General features: G+C 37.5%; 1 protein-coding gene across 1 annotated transcript; it reads right to left on the reverse strand.

Annotated features, from left to right (window-relative positions):
- Positions 1 to 7,244: 7,244 nt before the first annotated feature.
- On the reverse strand, positions 7,245 to 21,909 carry LOC128371670 (PDZ and LIM domain protein 3-like). Its single transcript, XM_053332044.1, has 7 exons — positions 21,737 to 21,909; positions 16,002 to 16,153; positions 14,712 to 14,796; positions 14,441 to 14,628; positions 10,889 to 11,016; positions 9,273 to 9,384; positions 7,245 to 7,919 (listed from the first exon to the last, which is right to left on the reverse strand). Exons 1-7 carry the CDS (start codon positions 21,827 to 21,829, stop codon positions 7,730 to 7,732), a joined length of 948 nt encoding a protein of 315 aa, XP_053188019.1. The 5' UTR covers positions 21,830 to 21,909; the 3' UTR covers positions 7,245 to 7,729.
- Positions 21,910 to 23,002: the final 1,093 nt, after the last annotated feature.

Here is a 23,002-nt window from a genome sequence, read left to right on the forward strand (position 1 = left end):
TGATCTTTCTAACCCTCCATCATAGATGAGCAACACACAGTTTTACATCAGTAGTGCACATGAGGCATGAATGTTACACTGCATCAACGTATAATTTAGTATGTATCTATTAAATCATCAGTAAAATGATGATAGAGATATTTGACCTTACTGGCTCCTGCATATTCAATCCTGTAAATGCTCATTTTATGCACCCTAACCCTTTCACCTATAATTATTGCTACATCATTATTTTTGGCATCTGGTTCAATGTCAATAGTATTTAAGTCAAATGCATTAGACCTGTAGAGCAGGGAGCAAATATAACAAACCCATCTGTTCATGTAGAATGAACCCCCCCCCCACACACACACACACACACCCCATCTGGACATGTGACCACTTCATGGCTGACATGATTCAACACAAGCACCGAAAAACACACAATTAAGATGAATTCCTGACTTTGGTAATTGGCAGTTATAGCCTTTAGAGAAATTAAAAGGCTCATATCCAATAAACCGCTTTCCAACTTTCTGTCAAGGTAATAAGCCTTCACAGTCCTCTCATTCTGTTAAATGAAGCAGAGAGCATATTTAAATCATTGACGCATTTCTTGATCTTGAACAAGAACCTGCCCCTAACTTTTTCAACCTTAACCCAAACCATATCTGCCTCTCAGAGTGTGGACTCCAGCCACGTTTAATATTAAATGCTTTGTTTTTTTGCAGTTTAGGGGTCACATGAACATATTAAAACCTCAGTATTTTTCTCTTGTCTGTTGTGCAATATCATAGTTTACATCTATACACTGGGAATCATCTCAAGGTAGTTTTATGATATGTAACTCAGTTAAACTGGAATACTTGATAATAACATTTTTAGTAATGTCTTAACAATTATCACTTATCATATGTGATATTCTTGGGGGGCATTATGTTTAATGTCATAACAACTGGTACAGTATAACTAGTACAAGCTTTAATGAATGCGATACAGTTAATCAGTGTGTATACGTACTACACTGAGGCATCTCACAACTGCAACAATGCATTTATCAAAGGATGCAAAGACATTATTAATTTAGCAAACTATGGTTCATCATCAAAACAAATAACAACAGAACTAAAAGGCACGAGTTCCTTGAATTGATATAGGTATGTCTTTTTTTGTCTTTTCACGTGCAGTATTCTTTATTGATACTAAACAATACCCAGCCTGTTAATGCTAATGATCAGTCATTAAATATCCTAAAAGTGTATTAATTATATTTGTGTCCATATGGGTCAATAATATGAACTAAACTGTATGAAGACTAAGGGTAACACAAGTGTTGAGAAAAACAACCTTTCCACATGAAGCTGCTTGCATTTAAGTGATTTTCATAGCAATGTACTCTTAACACATTAACTGCAAATTAAAGGCTTCTGGGTAGCGTAAGTAAAATAATGCCAAAACAAATAATTGAATTAATCATTGATGTCTCTTATTGAGCAAATATGCCAAACGGTGAATGATTTCAGCTTGTGTTGACAATGTTGGTTGGATAAAATAAGAGTTTGAAGATGCCATTTTGGCCTTGTGGACCTCTTTCACAATTCAAAATGTTTAACATATAACAGACTAAATAATTCATGGATTCATTGAAGAAGATCACAGCCTTATAATAATAATAATAATAATAAAGCTTATTGGAGCCTGTATCAATAAGCAGGTTTACCAAGTTATCCAGGAATACCCTCAAAATCCTGAATATGGACCCAGACCTGGTTTTTACTCAGCAAAGTAGTAGTACATAGACAATTGTTTATACCCCATTAATGGAACTGTCCCCTATGTCATATTGTACAACCTGTTGAATGTGATTGCTTGGCTGATTTTGGGCATCTTGTTAATTCTTGTTCCTGTTGCTGGAAATGGCTGTACATGGTTTTTAAATGAAGGGTGAATGATAACTGTAAGAATCCAAACATATAAGGACAAGGTAACTAGCAAAAGATGTCGAGTTGTTGCTTGAGTCCCTTTTGTTCTCTGAAAGTTTGCTTTCCTTGAACTGAAGCACACCTGATTCAGCTACATTTATTCTGGAAGATGTGCTGAGAAACTTTACCTTTACCTGCGGAGATGTGTGTTGATTTTCAGTGGGATCTCGTCAGTTCAGTGTTATTATACAAACATGTTGTTTAATGGACGTTTATAATGGACACACCATAATGTCACACATGTTATGAGTCTGGTTGGACATGATAACTTCTATATATTGTCAGCAATCAAGTTTTGATGGTAAATTTTAGTCAATGTTAAATATTCAAATGAATGAACAGATAGATGTAAAATACATGACAATTGATGGCACATGTAAAATGGGCAATTTGACATATGAAGTAAAAACCACCAATTAATCTACTTTGTCTCTGCTTTGACATTTATTGGTGATCTTTTTTTTAACTTGGGTCTGAGCGACAGTCGCTGAGGGATCCAAATGTTTATGTGTGTTTGCATTATGGATTCAGCAGGAAGCTGACATAGGCTTTCTTATTAGACAGACTAGAGGGGTTCCTCCCCCTCCCCAATTTGTCTTTGTTTGCAGCAAGCATCCTACCACGATTTGCTTTTACAGTGATTACAGCAGTGTTCAGGTTTTGAAGAGCCCTTCCTGTTGACCAGGTCCTTACTGATTTACTTTGTGCGTACGTGAGGAGCCAGGGGACTAAGACATTAACTCTACATCTCCATTTTTAGTAAGCTATTCACAACGTATACAGCACTAAATCAATAATTGTTTCTTCAACTGTCTGACATTATTGGGCAGCTGCTGCTATAACAAAGTGTACCCTCAGGAGGACAATATTTACTAATTAAGTAAGATGAACAATAGCTTTGAAACTAATTCAATTTATCCTTGATTTCTGACTGTCTGGTCTTTTGGCTTTCATAGGGGAAAGCATTTAAGTCAGTCCCCATGTCAGACTCTTGGCTCTCCATCCATATGTAATAATATTTGATTAATGCCATTTTGTCCAACGAGGGAGTATTGATGTTGTCAATTAATTGTACGTCTATTGTGAAATAATTAAGTGGACTGGTAGTGAATCATCAGTGATGACTCACATAAAGAACATTGTCATTTTGGTTAATGGCGGCTCATGGTATAGCTTAGCCAATCAAGTGGGATGTTCTTAGTATGCATAATATTTATATTATATATTTTATATTACAGTACAAATGATATGATATATTGTGTAATATTATATAATGGTGGAGTAATGCTGAAAATATTAGTTGCATTAATCAATTATGTAAATTGAAAACTTAACATTCATGATCATTTATGATGTAAAACAACGGGAAATTCAGGGTTTAACTTTTCAAATGTTTGGATTTGCTTGTTTTTTTGGGTCACATCACATTAATTTGGATTTTTTTTTTTGTTGGACACCTCAACTGACAAAATATGTCATTTTAAAGCGCCATTGATTTTTGGTCACGTGGACGCAGAAATGAGCTGACATACGCACAGCACTGACGCAACGCCTGGTAAAATAGCTTGATGACATGAAGCAATGTGAGCATTTATTTTTTAGTCATGTTTCAGGGGTGTTGCCTGAAGAGTATATTCATTGACTTGTTGGATGTGATTTGGTCCAACTTTTGAGTTTACTAGATCTTAAACGTTCTTCCCCAATTTGTTTTGTCTGTCTTCAGTTTGGTGTTCCAGATAATGTACAGTTATCAGAGCTTTTTTAATGGAAATGTCTGAGGGGATTAATATGAGTTGCTGTGACTCAACCATAAACTGTATGAACCATTAAGCTAACAGACTAAAAAGCTGCAGTGCTGGGTGATAATCCTCTATGTATTTACCTTTTCACTAATGTTAATAAAAGAAAAGATTAAGGGAGCTTTAAGACATCACTTCTGACTCTGTTACTGTGACTTGTGATTTGTCTGTTTTTGTTTTGTTTATTTAATTAATAATATATTGACTTTCAAACATACTAACCCTCAAAATCAGCAAACAGAAACACAAAAATCTCTTGGTTTTTGATATTTTATAAACTTGCAGTATTAAAACTCAATACAGTCATGCTTACTATATGTACTATATATACAGCAGGCTATTTATTATGTTACAAGCATTTCCTAACTTCAAAACAAATAACTCAGTACCAATAACACAGTTTGACTGCAGTGTTTTCTGTTGCAGTGTGTGAAAGAGCTAAAGAATGATACTGCAGCTCCCCCCACTGTCTCAGAAGGGTCTTATGACAGCAGCAGGGGCCACTTCTCCCAATATTATATACACAGTAGAACAAACTAAGTATTATATTGATGCCACTGTTGGTTCTTAATTTTTATTATTGAGCCATGTACCTTTATGTGTATTTAGCCCACAGCTGCAGTGCAACTGATGGAGACCTGTGTTTGACAACCAGTATAACTGTATGAAGGTTGTATGAGTATACAAAATATAGTTCCTGTTTCAACACTTTATTGCAGATTGAGTAAATGATGGTAAACCTGGTAGCATGATGGTGTTTGAGCATGTGTTTAAAAAAAAAGACTGCACTATTACATCAAATCTACTTTCTTTCTTTTCTTTTTAACTTTGTACCCTCAGTTTTAGTCTGACACATGGAAGACTAATATTCAAAATAAAATTCTGCACAAAAGAGCATGATGTGTGCGTATGGACCCGTCAGTTTGTTCTGCTTTATTCTCAGTAGACATACTTGTTTAATTATCCGTAGCAGAGGCATGGTTGTCATGGCTGGCAATGTAAATACTCACAACATATAAATTATTGTCTGAGTTATTCAGGTGATTGATATTCGTTCAAAGTAAACCAGACAAAGAAGAACAGGGAACGAGCAGATTCTCACAGAAGATTATGTTTACGCCAAATTGACCATTAGACAGATGCTGTCTATTGCTAATAGCTACAGGATCAATACTGTTATTTCAAGAGCTGTGTTACTTCAGCTATTATCCTCTTTTCTTGTTTCTAGAAATTCCTTGTCACTTCATCAGAGCTCCCATTGTCAGTAAATTGCATCCTGGAGTCTAGCCCTCCCCTCTGCTCAACAGTGGTGGTCAAATGGTCTCACATGGTGGCTGCTGGCCAGTGCTGATGTCTTTTTCCAAAAAAAGAACAGATGACTAAGACCAGGCAGTACAGTTTAATCAGCCCTTTTGTTGTCCTTTTGCCTTAGCTACATTTATAGACTAAGTAAAGTCAAACTCTTTAGAGTGTGTGTACGTAGCAAAAATTGATATGTAGTTTCTTTACTAAAAAAACACCAAAAGTAAACAGATTTGCCCCCTCTTGTTGTAAGCATGACACATTTCAGATAAAGAATTTAATGCCCTGGTGTTTTCAGTTTTGTGTTGATTAGACTCCTGCTCAGGTAGAAGGTGGGTGGAACTGTACAGATAAATTCATGGTCACCTACGTAATAATTAGGATGATAATGGATTAATTATCACATGCAACAAAGTTAAAGGGAAAGTCAGGGAGATGTCAATGGTCAACAGTCTGTACACGCCCACATAGTCTTGATAAGAGGTCTATTCAACCAACTAAGTGATATTACCTTCGTGGGTGTACCATGGGTGTGCAGGGCCTTCAAATTATACCCAGAAATATCTGTATGTCAGACGTAATGGATTTTATAGATTATATAAAGTAATTTTAAAAAAAGATGCCCTTTTAGTATTAAATATTATCCCCTGTGTGGGCTTGAAAGGTGGATGTAAAAAGTAGACAATTTTACTTGTCCACAGCGGTTCAGTTCAGTTACAGTGGATTACAATGAGCCTTTTACACAGCAACAGTAACATTGCCTCTGTTCAGTTTAAGAGTCTCAGTAAGTCATGCCAGTGTGACAGTGAGACAGGATGCACAATGAAGCAGAATAATCCATCACTCATTATTAACACCTGTTACATTTCAAGATGTCTTCTGTGAATAAAGACTATGGTGACAGGTTTTCATGGTAAATCAAAATGTATCAAAATATCCTTAAAATGTTTTGTTCCAGACATACTTTTATCACAATATGCTTAAATATGGCTAAATAAACTGCTTCTGTCCCCAGCTTGTTCCACAGTTAACTGCTTATAGTCAATTAACCGTACCAAATAGGGTACCTGCAGACCCCAGAGGTGCTTTATTCTATCATTACAGTTTTTGATGACTTTGTTGATGTATTTGTTTCTAAAGACTTCATATCATTGTTTCTGTTTTAGTGCTTTTTAAGAATACTGATATATTAGAGTCCTTGGGCACCCAATTCCACCTATGCAGTTTTAATAGATGGAATTATTTATTTAGTTCATGTTTACGATGGGTCCTAATTTAACATATCACACACTATTTAAAAATCTTTGCTGAGTAGAAACCCAGACCAGGTCTTTGTTATACTGTTTCTTCAGTGGTTTATTCTTGGATTCCCCAGGGAGCACAGTCGGTAGTCCTTGTATGCTAAATCTGTTGGCAGGATTAGGGTTAAGGGTTAGGGTTTCTTTCAACATTTAACAGCCACATTTTAACTCTTCAGTGGGTGAGTAGTCGCATTAAACACAACTAAATATTCTACAGCCATGCTAGCATCTCTCTAAGGCTACACATAGACCCCGTTGTGCTTTAACTGTTAATGTTAGCATGTTTAATGCTCACAAAGACAATATGATGTTTGCTCATGTAATAGTTATTATATTAATCTATTTTTCTTGGCATGTGAGCATGTTAACATTTGCCAATACTAAACATAAAGTACAGCTGTAAGATTTAACATGTTAACATTGTTTGTTTTGTGCATTAGCATACTGATATTTGCTGATTACACACTGTGCATCTGAGACTGATGGGAATGTCATCATCATTTATTTTAAGTATTAGGTCATGTACTGAAATATCAGACATCTTAAAAGTTAGACTTGAAGAGGGTGCTTCATCAGTGGCTTAACCAAATATCATGGCAATCAATCCAGTAGTTGTTCAGACACTGAAAGCACAATAGCAAAAGTCTTTGTAGATAATATAAGAATATGTCAATACATACAGTCCATCATATATTTTAGCGTGGACTGACTTTGTTATGCCTTCACCATGCTGCTACCATGGCAAAAAATATAAAGCTTTTGTTGAGTCTTTAACGTAATGTGAGAATTGAAAAGATGACCCGTGACTTTTTGGTGTGCATGAAGATGAAGGACAAAAGTGTAAAGTGATAAATATATTAGAAAATAAACTTGTAAACATTCTCTTCTCCCTTCTCTTCTGTGCTTATAACTATACTAATACTTATATTTAGCTTTTTATAGCTGTTTTCTATTAATACCCACTGGGTGTTGCTTTCCATCTTGAGACTCCACATACAGATGCAATCTTACAATATGAACAGAGGTCTTTATTGGAAAGACATCAAGTTGTGAGAAACTGGCAAGATGAAAGTGGCATGTCTGTTTAGTTCTCATTACTGCTGTGCTCTTTTAATAAACAACTAGAACCGTTCAATTATCACCTGCACATTGTTATACACAGAGGTTATTTATAAGTCAAAAAATATTATGGTGTTATGTAAATAGAGCAAAGTGTAGCCTATTCTTAATGAAATATTATTGCACACAAACAAAAGATAAAACAGATATTGAACCTGGAAGTGTTTGGCAAAGTGTGTCTCCGTATGCATGCGTGTCAGTAGCTTATTTGTATGTATGTTCGTGTCTGTTCTCATAACATGGTAATCTATGCAGAACGATAAGTGGTGATAAGATCGTGTCCCTCCGGTGGTCTTGTTCTGGCACGAGCATGAGTCTCACAGTACAGCTGACCCTCCACGAAGAAATAGCCTTTCTGTTTGAGGTTGACGTCGCAGTCGGAGCACACAAAGCAACCAGGGTGACGATATTTATCTCGTGCTTTTACCACTGTCCCGCTGTAGTGAAGAAAACAGATAGAGAGTTGATGTGAAATATTAAAATATTAAACAGTTCGGTTACAGTATTTACAAATTTGAAGTGTGTGCTGTAAAATAGTCTAATTGAAGCTGGATGGACAAGGATAACTTTGTCCTTTTTGTGGACAAGCTCACAGTATTTAAAGAGTAACTAAACATCAGGTTTACAAGCAGTTTTTAGACTTTTTTTAGAATTTAGTGGCATCTAGTGGACCAGACTTGTTACAAATGGAATATAATATTCATAACTATGTTTGAATTAGTTAATAATCACCTGAATGTAAGAACTGTTGTGTTTACATTAGATTAAAATGAGCCCAACATAGAGAGTGGGTCCTCCTCCATAAACATAAATACATCTTGTTTCTGTTTTCCCTCAACGCATACTAATATATTTGTTACTTTTACTGAATATATTCGGTTCTATAATATATTCTATTAAAGCATGAATTGAAGGAACTGATGGGATTACATTTCACTGTGATTGTACCTTATATGAATGGATGTGACAAATAAACTTGATTCTTGTAATCACGCACACGCTCTTTATTTATGATTAGAATCTGATTTGCTAAACATAAAACACAGTGAAAAAACAAAAAGCCTTCATCAATATTCAAAAACAGGTAATTTGATGCTTACAGCAAAAGCAGTTTCCTTTTCCTTCTTTTCTTTTTGGTTTAGCTTTATGAGGGGAACAATCAAAAGGAAACTGCAGGCATATCTACACACCTTCCTGACCTCTGCGATCCTCCTCTGCCAACCAGCTCTCTGCCCCATCATGTAACTACCATGGGGTCAAGAGCTTTCAGCCGATCTGCCCCACGCCTATGGAACTCTCTCCACCAGACATTCACACATCTGACTTTGTTTCCACCTTTAAATCCCGCCTGAAAACGCACCTATTCAGAGCAGCATACTCTGTCTCACACTGACTATGTAATCACATTGTTGTTTATTTATTGTACTAATGCACTTTGTAGTCACATTCATATTTATTCTTTATCTTTGCACTAAATGTTACCTGATTTATATTGTTTGATGTACTGTTGTTGTGTTATATGTGCCTTGTAAGGTGTCCTTGAGTGCTTTATTATTATCATTATTATTATCATTATTATTATTATTATTATTGTTAATATTATATAATGTTATGATTGTTCTGAAGAGATGAGAGGTCTCAATGTGTATCTATGGCAACATTTGATGCTGCAGTCTGTGAAGTTGCAGTCGTGGACGTGTCGTTCCAGTAACATTGTCCACCCTCTGTATGTATAAATGCACTGAGGGTTTGAATGTGAATCACAGATGATATATTCTATATTTACTCACACAATCCCATTCCCACACTTGTCGCAGACAGGCAGTTTCTGCAGGTTTCCTGTGGGTGGAGTAGGTTTGGTTGTCGGGGCTTTTACTGTTCTAGTCACAATGGGACGAGTGCCTGTCCACATGGGGGAGAAACCACTCAGCACAACAACTCTGTACTCATTCATGATTAGAGCACATACGTAAAAACAGAACACTCAAGAGATACTGTATGAGGCAGCGCCACTTTGAACCTCTTGAATCCTAAATGACACTTCCTCTTGGGTTACAGGCCACTGTTTATAACTACAACTGTGTCAGGAAACGCTACCACCCAGCCAATAAAGGAAACACATGGAGAAGTGCTTTCGTAATGACACATTGTGTAGCATAAACAACCTGGCACTCTAATAGTAAAGGTAACTGGGGCATGTCGTAACATATTGTGTAGCTTAGTGTTGCTTTTGTAGTTCATGGTGTGAGTTGTCATTAATCATACACTGTGAAAATATTACATAAATACTTATGCATTCATTACAGTGTATTTCTGCTTCCTGTTGTCATTATGGATGTGATTTACTGGAATAAAAAGTATCGTTAATATGGGATTAAAGGAGCAATGTGATCCTTCATGAGTATTATATTGAATATGTATGTGTATTTACTCATAAAAAAACACATCAATACACACACAATAAACACATCTTAATTCATTAACCAATATGCTCCTTGAGAATGGTATGGGTGTTTTTTGATCCAGTTTTATCAAATTGACCAATTATCCGATTCTGAATCAAATGTTGCTGATCTTGATTGAAGTAAGTGACATCACATTTTTTTCACAGTCCAACCCACCCTGATCTAGTACGAAGGCCGCAGAGAAAAAATGAATAGGCCTACATACAGCTCTAAAGTCTAGTTCAGATCAACGATTTGCAACAAGTCAAAATGATTTTAAAATGTTGCAGATAAAATTGCCAGGTTAGTTGCAGAGCATCTGAAGCTATTGCCTGGGGTCTCAAAAGACCTACCTTGTCAAATTGCCAAGAACACTTTTGGAACGTAAGGATGCAGCTATTTCAGCTCTTCAGCAAATCAGGAAACGGCATAGGCCTCGACAAAAACATGGCAGATTTCTGGAAAGAGGAGAGTTAGGACCAGCTCATCCAACTTTTTGAAGAGCATCGCTTTACGATTGTAGCTCAAAAAAGATACTTCAATAAAATTAGTAAAAACATCGCCCTTTACTTGATTGCAAGCATCCAGGGTGTGCCTGACAAGTCACAATGCATCAACATAGAAGTAGTGGTGAATGCCGGTGCATCGTTGCTATGGAAACGGACATTTATGTCTGTGTGCGTGCTTCGTTGTGAACAGCACAACATTTACGATCTGAAGTCTGAGGATTCTTCTGCAGTTTCACCGATACTTGTTGCAAATCATTGATCTGGACCGACCTTAATGTAAAATAATAATAATAAAAAAAGTTTTGCCACTTTTCTAACTTTGGGAAAAAAAGTCTTCATATAGAATCCAATCACTCAGAGTGAGCTGTTGCTTTTGCTACCGGTAAAAGTACAAATAAATCCCCCCTACACTGGGTGATTTGAAGAAAATGCATCATCTGGGAAAGAGCTCACCATCACTATCAATAAAGTCCTGCAGGGCTTTGAAAGAGCCAGACTGCCGAGGCTCCTGGGGCTCCTCCTGGTCTTTCAGTAACATCCGGTACACATCAGATTCTTCAATGTTGGTTAAAGTCCTGGGGCTGAGCAGCACAATCAACCACACAAAGATTCAGACACACATATGCAGTATGGGAAGCAAATATAAATACACACTGCTCTGGTCTGTAAGACTGTGACAAATTAAACTTAGGCATCTTTTTCACAGACCACCCAAAGTCCAGTTCATCAGGACTGGGTTGCACCAGCTGTTCATAATTCCACCAGTTTTTGTTTAAAGTCCTTCCCAAATTTTTAGTAAGCTAATTAGTGATTTACTACATTGGGTAGCACCAAAAAACTTTGGGAAATGACATAATCTAGTAAACACTTTGGTAATGTGTAAATCAGTGGCTAGAAAACATGTACAATGTGTGGTAAGGAGCTACACACTGTGTAAACAGGAAGTCAACATAGCATCACAAGCTGTAGCATAATTTAAACCAAAAGATGAAATAAACTTATCTGCCAATCCTTTGTGAATGTATGACTTTATTTGTATGTACTGTACATACCTGAAGAAATCCAATTATGCTGAGCTAGACGTCATTTGGTCATTTAACTAGCCGTTATTCTAGTTAATGGTGTAAAGTTTTATAATTTAAGGTTTGGTGTTTTTTTCTGTGACATTTAAAATAGCAGGTAAGAAAATGTTGACCATCGTCTTTTACTTTTCAATTTAGTCTATGTAAAGACAACATATCTCTATGTAAAAGCTAGTTTGTGTGGTGCAACTGGTATTAATACAGTCATTCGTAAACCTCCACTTAATAAAGACTTATGTTATAACTAGTCAAAGTTTGAATTTATGAACAACTTGTGCAACCTGCTTCATGCTACTGCCAGAAATGATGCATCATAACTGCTTTGCCTTGAATCTTATGGTTAGTAACTGCAACATCAGGTGAGAACAAGCAGCTGGAGATTATGGAGCTACAACATGTTGAGTTAGGGAGAAAAAGAGTTAGATGCTATATGTAGTGTGAGTAAAGAAAAAAGAGAATGAGAAAGGATGTTGATTAATGAATGCTTTTAGCTATAAATTACACTTTACTGATTCATCAACTTGCCCCTTTTGAGCATATTGTAGTAGTTTTTCTTCGTAATCATGGTTTAATATATAATATTTCCATCCAGTCTGTTAATAGTAGTGATTGTGAATGCATTATGTCCATGTAAAGCAGCTGATGCAGAGTGAGTCTATGTTTGATGTGATTTATGTCGTTTTCAGAATTTGTGGTTAAGCCATGGAAAGATTCATTCCTGTGTGCTGTGGTAATATATTGTGAGTGCAACACACCATATATCAGGTAGCTTAATGAAAACCACATGACTGTACTGGAAGGCTGGAGGCTTACATACTGTAGCACATCTGTGGCTGCATCAAGCTATCCAGTTCGGTTCAGATATTTTGCAACATCTGCCCATAAAAATATCTGCCTGTTCCGACAGCACCGCACAGTTGTGAAGTCAAGCTTTATTTATAAAGAGAATAGTGACATATTCTCTATTCCTGTTATAATTAGCCATCGCCATAACACAAAGAAATGCTGGTACTCTTCACTACAGCTCAGCCTTTTACATTTATATTACACTGATCCTTCAATATGGTAGAAATGCACACAACCTAGTGAAAATTGGTCTGACTCAGTTCATGTAAGGCACAGAACCCAGCCAATGAAGTTCACATTTTTAAATATCGGACCCTTATTTAGCAAGACATTTTATATTGATGATTTTATTTCTGAGCATGGTTGTAGCTTTTTAGTTCTTAAATGAAGCCTAGCTTACTTCAACTGCCTCAGCTACTTTGATAGAGACCTTTTTATCCTCCGGTAGACAAAATAAAAGAGAGGTTATGATTGCTGCTATTTTCTCAAACAGTTCTACCTGTACTCAATGTTCTTTTGGCAATTTTCTACAATTTAAATACTTAGCAGTTGTTATCAGAGCACACTAACCTGTACTCACTTTGACTGTCCATCAACTTCTTATCTGAGTTTTATGAACAAGCACACTGATCATGAAAATACACCAAATTTAGTCATTACTAGGGGTATTGATGTTGCCCATTGCCCATTTTTATTCATTTTTTAACATCAATCATTCTACATTAAATGACTGTCCAGATAATTTTATTGTGAAGCAAAATAGTAACAATGAAGTGAAGATTTGGTGAATACCTTTCCTCCATCCACCACTGGTCAATGGAGGAAAACCAAACTGCATATTCACTTTGACATTTGTAAAGTTTTAATTTACAACAATGCAGACAGGAAACAAAGACAAGCCGGATTCTGAAAGACCTATCTTTTTAGTCTAGCTTTTAATCTACAGTAATGTTATAGCCAATGTTTTAATAACTGTTTTTTTGTTATTAATTTGTATTTAATTATTTGTAGCATTTTTTTGCCTTTGTTGTTTTAATCTGGCTATGTGAAGGACTTTGGGCCCTGTGTTTATAGGAATAAAGATGAGTTGAACTGAGCTGACATCTGCAATTCTACAGAAATTGGGAAACTCTATCAGTTGAGGATGATCAAGTGGACCTTATGATTAAATATGTTTTAATAAAGTTTGGCCTGAGGGTGGCACCAGAGGAAAGGGAATTGACAATTAAACTATTATTCAATCAACTGAAAATGTGTTTTTTTCTCAATAATAAACAGTTTAGGTTTCTTAAATGTAATAATTTGGTGCTTTTCTCTGGTGTTTGACTGCTACAGTATCAGTCAAGAATGTAGACACAGTTGAGAAAGTGTGCCCAAACATTGTACTGTATGACTTGAATACAGAATATAGTTTACAAAACATAGGCTCAATAATCAGTAGTGATAACAGTCAGTAGTTGCAGCTTTAAGCAAAGCTGCGGGGGGGACATGATTAAAGTTGGGTGTTTTTGAATGTATTAAATACCTGCAGTGATTCCCCCCGCAGAGACTCTGCATGTGCAGATTTACGCAGGAAGCACAGCAGTGTAACTTCCTCGATTATTTAAATATCCAGGCACACAGACAGGATCAGTCAGGCTCTAATGGTAATTCATTTTCTGTGTTCTTCTACACATACAAAAGGTCAGCTGTTACATACACACAGTTCAGGTTCATACAGTGAAATTGTTTAGGCGGCCTTCCTCCTGATAAGCTCCGATCTCCATCAGAGCTGTCTAACTATTTTACTTCAGAGGTTAAAAGTTCAATTCTGTTTCCCCTGGGGAGTTTTCTTCTGTTCTGTCATGTTAATAACTACAATTCTTAATTTCACATAATTACAGTGTTTGTAATGTTCAGAGAAATGTATGTGGCTTTGGACCCAATACCAATAAATAGACTGATGGGTCCAGGGTGCAATGTTGCTGAAAAAACAAAGCTTTCATAATCAGTGTAGTTACAACTCACATGCTGTTAGTTGCTATGGTGCAGGGCTTTGAGTGAACCTTAAGCTGTGGATAGCGTGAAGACCAGTCACCTCTCAGGCTTGGGGTGGACAATGCCACGGATCTGACCCTCCATGGCATCCTGGATGTTGCCTGAGGAGTAGAGCCCTATGGGAGTGTTGTAGGCTGTACTGACCACCTGACGCTTGTCATCGAGGTTGGCTGCTGCAACGAACGGCTGAGCTCTACGATTGTGAGCAGTGCCAATAGGTTTGAACTCCTGAATAGGTAAAAAGGGAACAGTGTTGAGATAATGATGTGAAGCTGAATGGCCGTAATCGTTAATCACACTCTCTGACAAACCTGCTGCTCTGCTTCCAAGTTGATTTTATATGGGTGAGCTTTACCCTCCTCCACCACACGGGGTGACCACAGGCTGGACTGATTCCTGGGTGCAAAAAACAGATCCTGGTCAGTGTGTGTGTGTGTGTGTGTGTGTGTGTGTGTGTGTGTGTGTGTGTGTGTGTGTGTGTGTGTGTGTGTGTGTGTGTGTGTGTGTGTATTTTAGGTAATCCCAACCCATATAACATTAAAACTGTGGTTTAAACTTCTGCTTACATATCGGCCTTTTCTAGAAATACCATAGCATACTGTGTGAAATGAGTTTTGAGTGTATCTGAACTGAAAAAATAACAGGACCACTAAATTCACTTTTTAATGTGTTATTGTCTGATAAAGGAATCCACAAAGGAAGCGTAAAAACATGGTCACAGCTGGAAATGCTTAAACCAAAATACAGCTGGTACAGTGCAGCGCCAGGTAGATAATATATAGATAAATTAGTGTAGTGTTATTTTTTGCTTTCTCTTTGTATTTTCAGTGGCTTTCTAAGAACAGCAGTTTGACTGACATCTCATTGCACATCTCATATATTTTTCTGTTAGTAGAAAAGATTGCAGAAACAATAAACAATTAGAGCTAGTGTGATGATTAACAGGGCAGAAGAGCTGTAAACAACATATTTCTGACATCCAGTTTTTTTTTCTTTTATTAGTTTATGGAAAAATTTGCCTCTCTAAGCTTCTAAAAACAAACACAGAAAAAAATCACCCCTTAATCACAATCTGTTGCTGTACTACCAGTGATGAGAAGTTTCAAGTAGACATTTCCTTTCAACAAACAATGATCTTATGCAATACTGCTTCTATTTATTCTTTTATTAATCTATTTGATTCTACTGGTTTTCATCTGGTTGTCTTGTTTTTTATTGTCTTAAAAGCATGAAGTGGCACCTGTAATCTCAGTATATGTTGAATATAATGACAATAAAGCTTTCTATTCTAAAGCATCACATGCTAAAACAATTGGCTGTTATACACAGTAATATATGGACCTACTGTAGAACAGAAGGTGGACACAGTAAAAACAACACTTGCACTCTAATCTAATTCAGCACCACAACAATGACCTTCCACTTTACTCAGAGATGAATCAACAGCTGCCTGACACAAAAATGGAACGATACAAGCTTCACAAACAGTAATTATTGTAAGGCTAATGTATTACATTTCATGATGCTGTGCAGGCATTGTTTTTATTGTGGCCTCCACCTGTTTATGTGCCATGTGTATGCTCGTAGAGTGTGCAGACAACCTTTCAACCGTCAGACAGAGCCGACTGGTGGATTCCTTTATCTTGTTTTGGGCTTCACAGTGCAGCAGGTCTGCAGCTGGGACTCCCTCGATGGCCAGGATGAGGTCACCAGCGCACAAGTTGGCAAGGGAGGCCTTACTGCCCGGAGTGATCTGGGTGGGAGTAGATGCAGGGGAGACGAAGGAACAACAAATTTAGGATTGTGTTCAGATGAGATGCAGATCATTCCTTACGGGGCATGAGGGGTGACTGAATTATGTTAATCACACACTACGGTCTTCACAGTCAGCAGATTTTAACTGTGCTAATATGAGGCACTGTCACCAATGCACAAAATTAAAGCTGTTGATTTTCCATATTTTTCTTGTTGGCAACAAATCTCATGTGCAGAGCCAAAACTGACAATGAATAATCCTTCTAACAAGTGTAAAACAGCTCTAAAGACTATAGCAATCATGGTTTCAGTCCCCAGAGAGTACTTCCATGTAAGGCAGAGTTCAACTAAACAAACTACTGTGCAATTAATCTTTATGATGAAGGAACATGTCACCCAGTGCATGACTCATTGGTGTGATTTTAATAGTTTTTGGACAACGAGCGAGGTCTACAGCACAGAAGAATATGATACACACGCAATACTTGTAATTAGGATTAATTCATTGTTAGTTTGGCTCTGCGCATGAGATTTATTGACAGTAAGAGAATGGACGATCACCAGCCGTATCCTTTATGGAAGGCGGTGGAAGAAAAGAAGAAGAGGCTCGTGGTAGCCTGACACACTAACTTGACACAAGATTTTCCTTGAAGTGGTCAGCCTACTGTATATTTAGAAAGCAGAAGCGCTGAAAATGTAATCAAAAGACGAGCAAGAAGACAGTTCTCTTTATTTTTATTTTTATTCCTCCTTCTGTTTTGTTTAATCCATTGAAACAAATCAATAAATAAATCATTTATATATAATTAAATCCATCCTCATGAACAGAAATCTCTCACAAAACAACACTTACAGTTAGCAGGGGCCATGAGAGTTTTGGGACCAATAACAGGCTCATGCGGCAAAAAAAAGGTGACAAACCTTGAACTGGCACTTTAGTAGAGGAGATAGAAATGTGAAAGTATGTTGCTAATGTTTTTCTCAGAGCAACAGCAAGGAAGTAGAAAAGCCTTGCTGTCATTGTCTGTCTGTCTCCCCATCATTTCTCCTTCCTCTTAAACCCATTCAAACATTCAGAGAGTACTGTATGTACAGATGGAGCAGCCTTGTGAAACGTTTTGGCCTGCTCTCCATCACTGACACTTCATCTCTTAATGCAGTGCTCAGCTGCATAGGCCTCCTTGTTCATGTTCCCCTGCTGGGATCACAGCTTTGTATGATTTTCTTTTTTCTTTTTCTGAGTCTCACCTGACCTTAACACTCTTCTTGCGAAATACAGACCCAAGAATTCAACTATTCAGCAGAACCAAAGAAAATATTTTAGTCATGAATTGAATGAATCCTTTTATTGTATTTTATTTTCTCTTCTGCTTTCCTTTTTATAACCTACTTTTTATATCAGGTTTTACTTACATCTCCACACCTCTCTTTTAGAGTTTTATTTCTTCCTTTTATTATCATTATATTTTTGTTAACTTTGTTTTCCTTTTAATACCCTGCCTTACAGTTCTGGTTTTACTCACTTTTAAATACTCTTTTTTTTATATTTTATTATGTTATATACATAATTTCATTTGACGACTCTAAATTTTTATATTTTTATCCTACCTCTGGTGTTTCCTCATTGCAAATTTATGAGAGTCATGATCGCGTTCTTTCAGTTTCTTTTTCGAGTCCAGCACTTTGTATACATTGTATTTGTATGAAAAGTGCTTTTCAAATAAAGTCTGACTGATTGATTAATTAAATTATGTGAAGTCATTCTGCAAAAACACTGGATGCTTCCTGAGATGCAGAAGCAGGGTTCCCATTACAAAGATCCATTGCCCTGGTTGGTATGCCTGCATATAAACTGTCCGTCCCTTGTCATGGAGATAATATAAACATGCACTGCTTCCCACTCCGTGACAGCATCCAGATGGAATAGGTATGTTGTCGGCCAGGAAACGATTAAGATCAATAAGGATTCTTAAAAAGCCATCGGGATTGCAGGAATACCTCAGGAGGCATCTTCAAACCGAACCGAACATTCCTACTTACACTACACAGGGCATGACCTATGCTTAGCCATATTGCATTACTGGACATAGGAAACTTTGCTACACTGGGATGTTACATAGAAACTTGAATTAGATCATCTGCCTATAAATAACTGGATGAAAGTGCTGAGGGGATGTCTCATGCTGCCAAAGAGGGAGCAGTAATTTACAGAGGAGCATTTGTTGGACCGCTGCTGTGACCGTATGTTTTACTTCACTGATGTCTGATACCTGCACACAACTCTGGTCTTTATTGGATTCTTTTGTTTTCACGCAGCCCGGCTGTCATGTCAAGCATTTGTCTTTGTTTAAATTACAACCATCTTTTCCTTCACTCTTTCTGTCTGTGTTTTCTTATGTCTGTTTTTCAAGCTTTCCTCTGTCCTTCGTTCTGTCTTTCATGCTTCCCCCTCCCTTGGTGTTTTTCTTGTTTCTTTCTCTTTTTTTTCTTTTCTTACATCCGTGTGTCTTCAGTTTCTCTTTTTTTCCCTCTGTCAACTAATCTGAAAGCATGCAGATCTCCTAAACTGAAGAAGGAAGAAAGAAAAAGAAGCTTTTCATTAAACAAAAAACTACTCTTCCTCTGTATGAGTATGTTGACTTTGTGTACTTGATATGTATGTTGACATTTTACTTCTAAACTTTTCTCCAAGTAACATTTTGAGGCTTTTACTTGTAATAGTGTTTTTTTCTATACAAAATTACTAATTTAAGGTAGATAGGTTGAGTATTTGAGTCTTTAACTACATATCATAGCACATAGTGAGATTTGCTAAAGAGCAGTAACAAAAGAGGAAGCCAAGTGTTAAAGAAGGAATGAAAGAGTCCACTAAATAAACTGGTACTGGTCCTAATAAAGACTGTCTTGGAAGTAAAATGAAATCCTCCTGCATAAATCAGTATTTTCATACTCACAATGGATCTAATGTATATGTGTAATGTGAAAAGTGTTGCTAGTAGTGACAAATAACCCTGGAGATCTCCTCAGCTCTATGTGGAGTTTTTTACTGTCTTTCAACTCTTTGTTTTGGTTCACAGCCCTGTTCTCCTGAACCTCCTTTGCAGCACCAGCCAGCCAGCAGCTATTTTGAGTGAAAAACTGGATGTACTGACTGTAAACTACCTGTCCAGTACTCAGCAGCAGACAGACAAATTTAGCAACAAGCTGGTGAACACCGTTGAGCATTTAACAGCTAAAAACACACCTATTCCCATCAGGAGCTGGTGGAGACACAACACAGGGCTATAATTATAGTGAATATAAACTTACATTTACTGGGTGGGCCGAAACATGACTCCAAATCAATGTTGATGTTACTTCGTGTATGCTGGATGTGGTAATAGGCAACTGTTTGCTGACAATTTGACTTTAAAAAGCTAATAATATGTCAATGTCAGTTCACAGGGGCCGACAGTCAATTCATGCAAGAAGAATGGTCAAGATTGATGCCAGACCCTTTACTTTCCACAGTTTAACAAGTCAAGCTCACCCTAATGACATTACCAGTTATTCTCACATTTACTGTAACAAAGCTCCTCCAGAAACACAGAAGGTATTCACAGGTTCAATAGGACACCTCATTACAAGTAAACTGACCCTGCTGTGCAAATTAAAGCGGAGTGTCCCTTTAAGGCTGCTGTCTGCTGAAGAAAAAGATGATAATCACTTGTGTTTACTTTCCCCAGACCAGCTGGAAACACCAGCGGGTCATAAGGAAGGAGGAAGATGTTCCTGACCAAAAATGGCAGTGAAGGGAGACACTGTATTCACATGTGCTTGAATGAAGCTTGTGCAGCAAACAGTTCCTCCACTTTGTCACGTAGACAGTGAAGTAAAGTTTTTATCAGATTTATCCAAGTTCTGTCAGTCCCTTCTTTAATTCACATCTCTTTTTCACACATTGCTTCTTGTATCACTGCTCATATATCGTTTACCCTCACTGATTCCTCTCTCTCTCTCTTCCATTCCTTTTCCACCTCGTCCATCCCAGTCCTCTCTCATCACCACTCTCATATAGACCACTGAGTGTCTCCTAACACAACAGGTGTGAGGTTATTGGACAGAGCCACCGGTTGGGAAACCTCACTATGCTTTTAGTCAGTAGTTCCTGATGTCTTCCCCTAAATATAGATATACGTAACCCTAACAGAGCAGTATAACTGAAGTCTGATCCTGTGTGATACTGCACATTGTATAGAAATGAGTCTGGATGCTGAAAATGGAAACACCACCACCATTTAATATTCATATTCAAAAGTTTTGTGGTAGTGATAAGTTTACTTGTTGGTAGATAGTTTTTTAAGTATTGGTTGCCGCATCTGTTTTTGTATGTGTGTCATATAATGTATTTTCTTGTTTTGTCAATTTTTTTTCCCTTTCTTTTGTTTTTTTACTATGTTTTTAAATTAATTTATTGATGGGATTGGCTTCTTTTAATTTAATGAATCTTTATAAAGGCATAACTATTAAATGAGTGCAAAAGCTGTGGATATTAGTTCTAGTGTCACCAGTAACAGTCATTAAAATAACATAAAGTTGACAAAACATAACCAGTTATCTGATGCAGCAGGTGTTTTTTGCTGTATTAGATAAACAGGGAAGTGATTGCTTTCATTAATATCTGAAGGTAAATTCTAGTTTATCAATTTGCCATGACCATCCACAAAGTTTGATCCTTACTTTGTTCACTGAATACCTGTGCAATAAATCAACTGTTTGTCTACATATCTGTGATCCAGTGAGCTTTCTTTAATGACTTACAGTAATGTTTACTTTTCATATATATTATCTGTCACCTCCCAGCTCCGTCTGTGCTGTTAATCTGCCATATTAATAACCTGCATGATGCTGTGAGTTGAACTCAAGCTGGAGGTTTACTATCTCTTGAACAGCTGCACCATTATAATAGACACGTCATGATGCTGAGTATAACACAGGGCTCATCATCCATTCTTCGCTGTCTTACCTCAGCTGCCAGCATGAACATCAGTTCAGTCAGTTGTCAGTTTATCCACACGTATAAACGGGATTCACACACTCTTAAAGGCTCCTAAATTCCTCTGTCTGAAGTTCACTGAGTGAGATGTGTGTGTGTGTGTGTGTGTGTGCATGTCACAGTATACTGTAAGCTGCTATTTGTATCTAAGCCTGTTGCATTTACTGTTGCACAGGTGCAAGCTTCATAACACACCAAAGCCCAGACAGACTTTTGTGAACCCTCCTGGGAAACAATGTTGACACTAAAACAAACACTGACGTCTTAGGAGCGGACTGCCAGAGGATGAAATCACATTTTTGACATTTAGCTGTTTTAACAACGGTAGATTTAGTTGATCAACCTATTAAAAGCAACTCACGCTGAAGACATTTTCCCCAGATATCATAACCCAATAAACTGTGCAGATATATAAATAAATAAATAGATAAATAAATAAACTCAGAAAAAGTTTGGTTTTGATTAAGTTACTAATATTAAGAAGAAAACTGAGCCTTCTGTTCTTCTACTAGAGACATCATAACACACACACACACACACACTTACCCTGGAGATGGTCAGGGGCTGGCTGAAGTCCTTCCCTCCTGCCAGCCGAAACCCCCAGGGGGCCGGGCCGTCCAACACGACATTGAGTGGCATGACCCTTTAATGTCTCCCTGCTGTTAGACGACAGCAGCGCAGACTATAAACTGCTCACTGCGGGGGAACAGAGTTGGAGAGCAAAGGAATATCAAAGTGATGGAGATTTTGAACCATGTGGAGGGGGAGGAGAACACACAGACCCCACCCCAGGAGTGAAGTAATTGGTCAGATTTTGGGAACTGGCTCCCAGTCTGTTCTACCAGCACTTGCTCGCCAGTTTTCCTATTTCTGTTTTCTTATCTCTCTGTTTTACTCTTCTCTGCAAACACATCTCAGTATTTTTCCTTTCAAATCAGTTGCTGTTAAAGCTTCCAGCGTGTTACTCAAATCCAGTTTTGGCTCACTGTCTGTTACACATGGACACTTGCAGACAGAATAAAGATGTAAAGCAGCCCCCGTCATCGCTCCTCATCCCTGGGCAGCTCAGACTCTGGCTGGCCTCCTCTCACTCTGGTTGACGGGTCTTGCTGCTCCTTTCCTTATTTGGTCTGGAGGCGCAGCTCCACTCTGAGGCCCTGGAGGTCCCACAGGCACATTCCAGCCACTATTGATCTGGATAGTACCCAGGACTCTCACTCCTGAGCTTGTTAACAGTCAAGTTCATTTTTAGTTGGGCTTTTTCACCATATCACATCTTTTTCTGTGTTGATACCACAAACTGTGTCTCTTCAGTGATAAAATGACTCATTTTCAATTTGTCAAAACACTTCCTCTTCCACTATTTGGCCCTCATACACTTTGTAGTCAGTGATTTGTTGCTCTCTTCATTGTTACATGCCCTTGATGACTGAATAATATGCAAAATGATAAAAACAAGAAATGGGTTTGTTCGACTAACAAAGCACTATGTCATTAAGCTGTGAGTAAGTCATGTTAATCCATGTCAGCGCTTCTCTAGGGCAAGTTACCATCGAGTAAATACAAGTGCCAGTTTAAACATTTGTGCAAATTAGGAATCATATCACAAAATCCATCATCTCTGTAAAGTCTTGAAAATAATTCTCCACTTTAGTATTCTGAAGTGGAACAGATTCATTGTTCCTCTCTGGTCTGTCGACAATGCAGCGCTCAAACTCTCTAAATGTTTCTCTCTCTCTCTCTGCACAAAAATGTAACAGTTTGTCTGCAATAAACACATAAATGAATGTACACCTGCAACACAAACATGGA

Source organism: Scomber japonicus, chromosome 2, assembly GCF_027409825.1.
Source record: "Scomber japonicus isolate fScoJap1 chromosome 2, fScoJap1.pri, whole genome shotgun sequence".
Taxonomy (NCBI): Eukaryota; Metazoa; Chordata; class Actinopteri; order Scombriformes; family Scombridae; genus Scomber; species Scomber japonicus.

Excerpts from the sequence above, each read along its gene's own strand:
- LOC128371670 (XM_053332044.1), bottom strand. The coding sequence starts at position 21,829 with ATGCCACTCAATGTCGTGTTGGACGGCCCGGCCCCCTGGGGGTTTCGG. Across the intron at positions 14,797-16,001 it reads CTCTGTCTGACGGTTGAAAG|GAATCAGTCCAGCCTGTGGT; the intron begins GTTGTCTGCACA and ends TTTTGCACCCAG. Across the intron at positions 11,017-14,440 it reads GTCCACCCCAAGCCTGAGAG|CCCCAGGACTTTAACCAACA; the intron begins GTGACTGGTCTT and ends TGTGCTGCTCAG.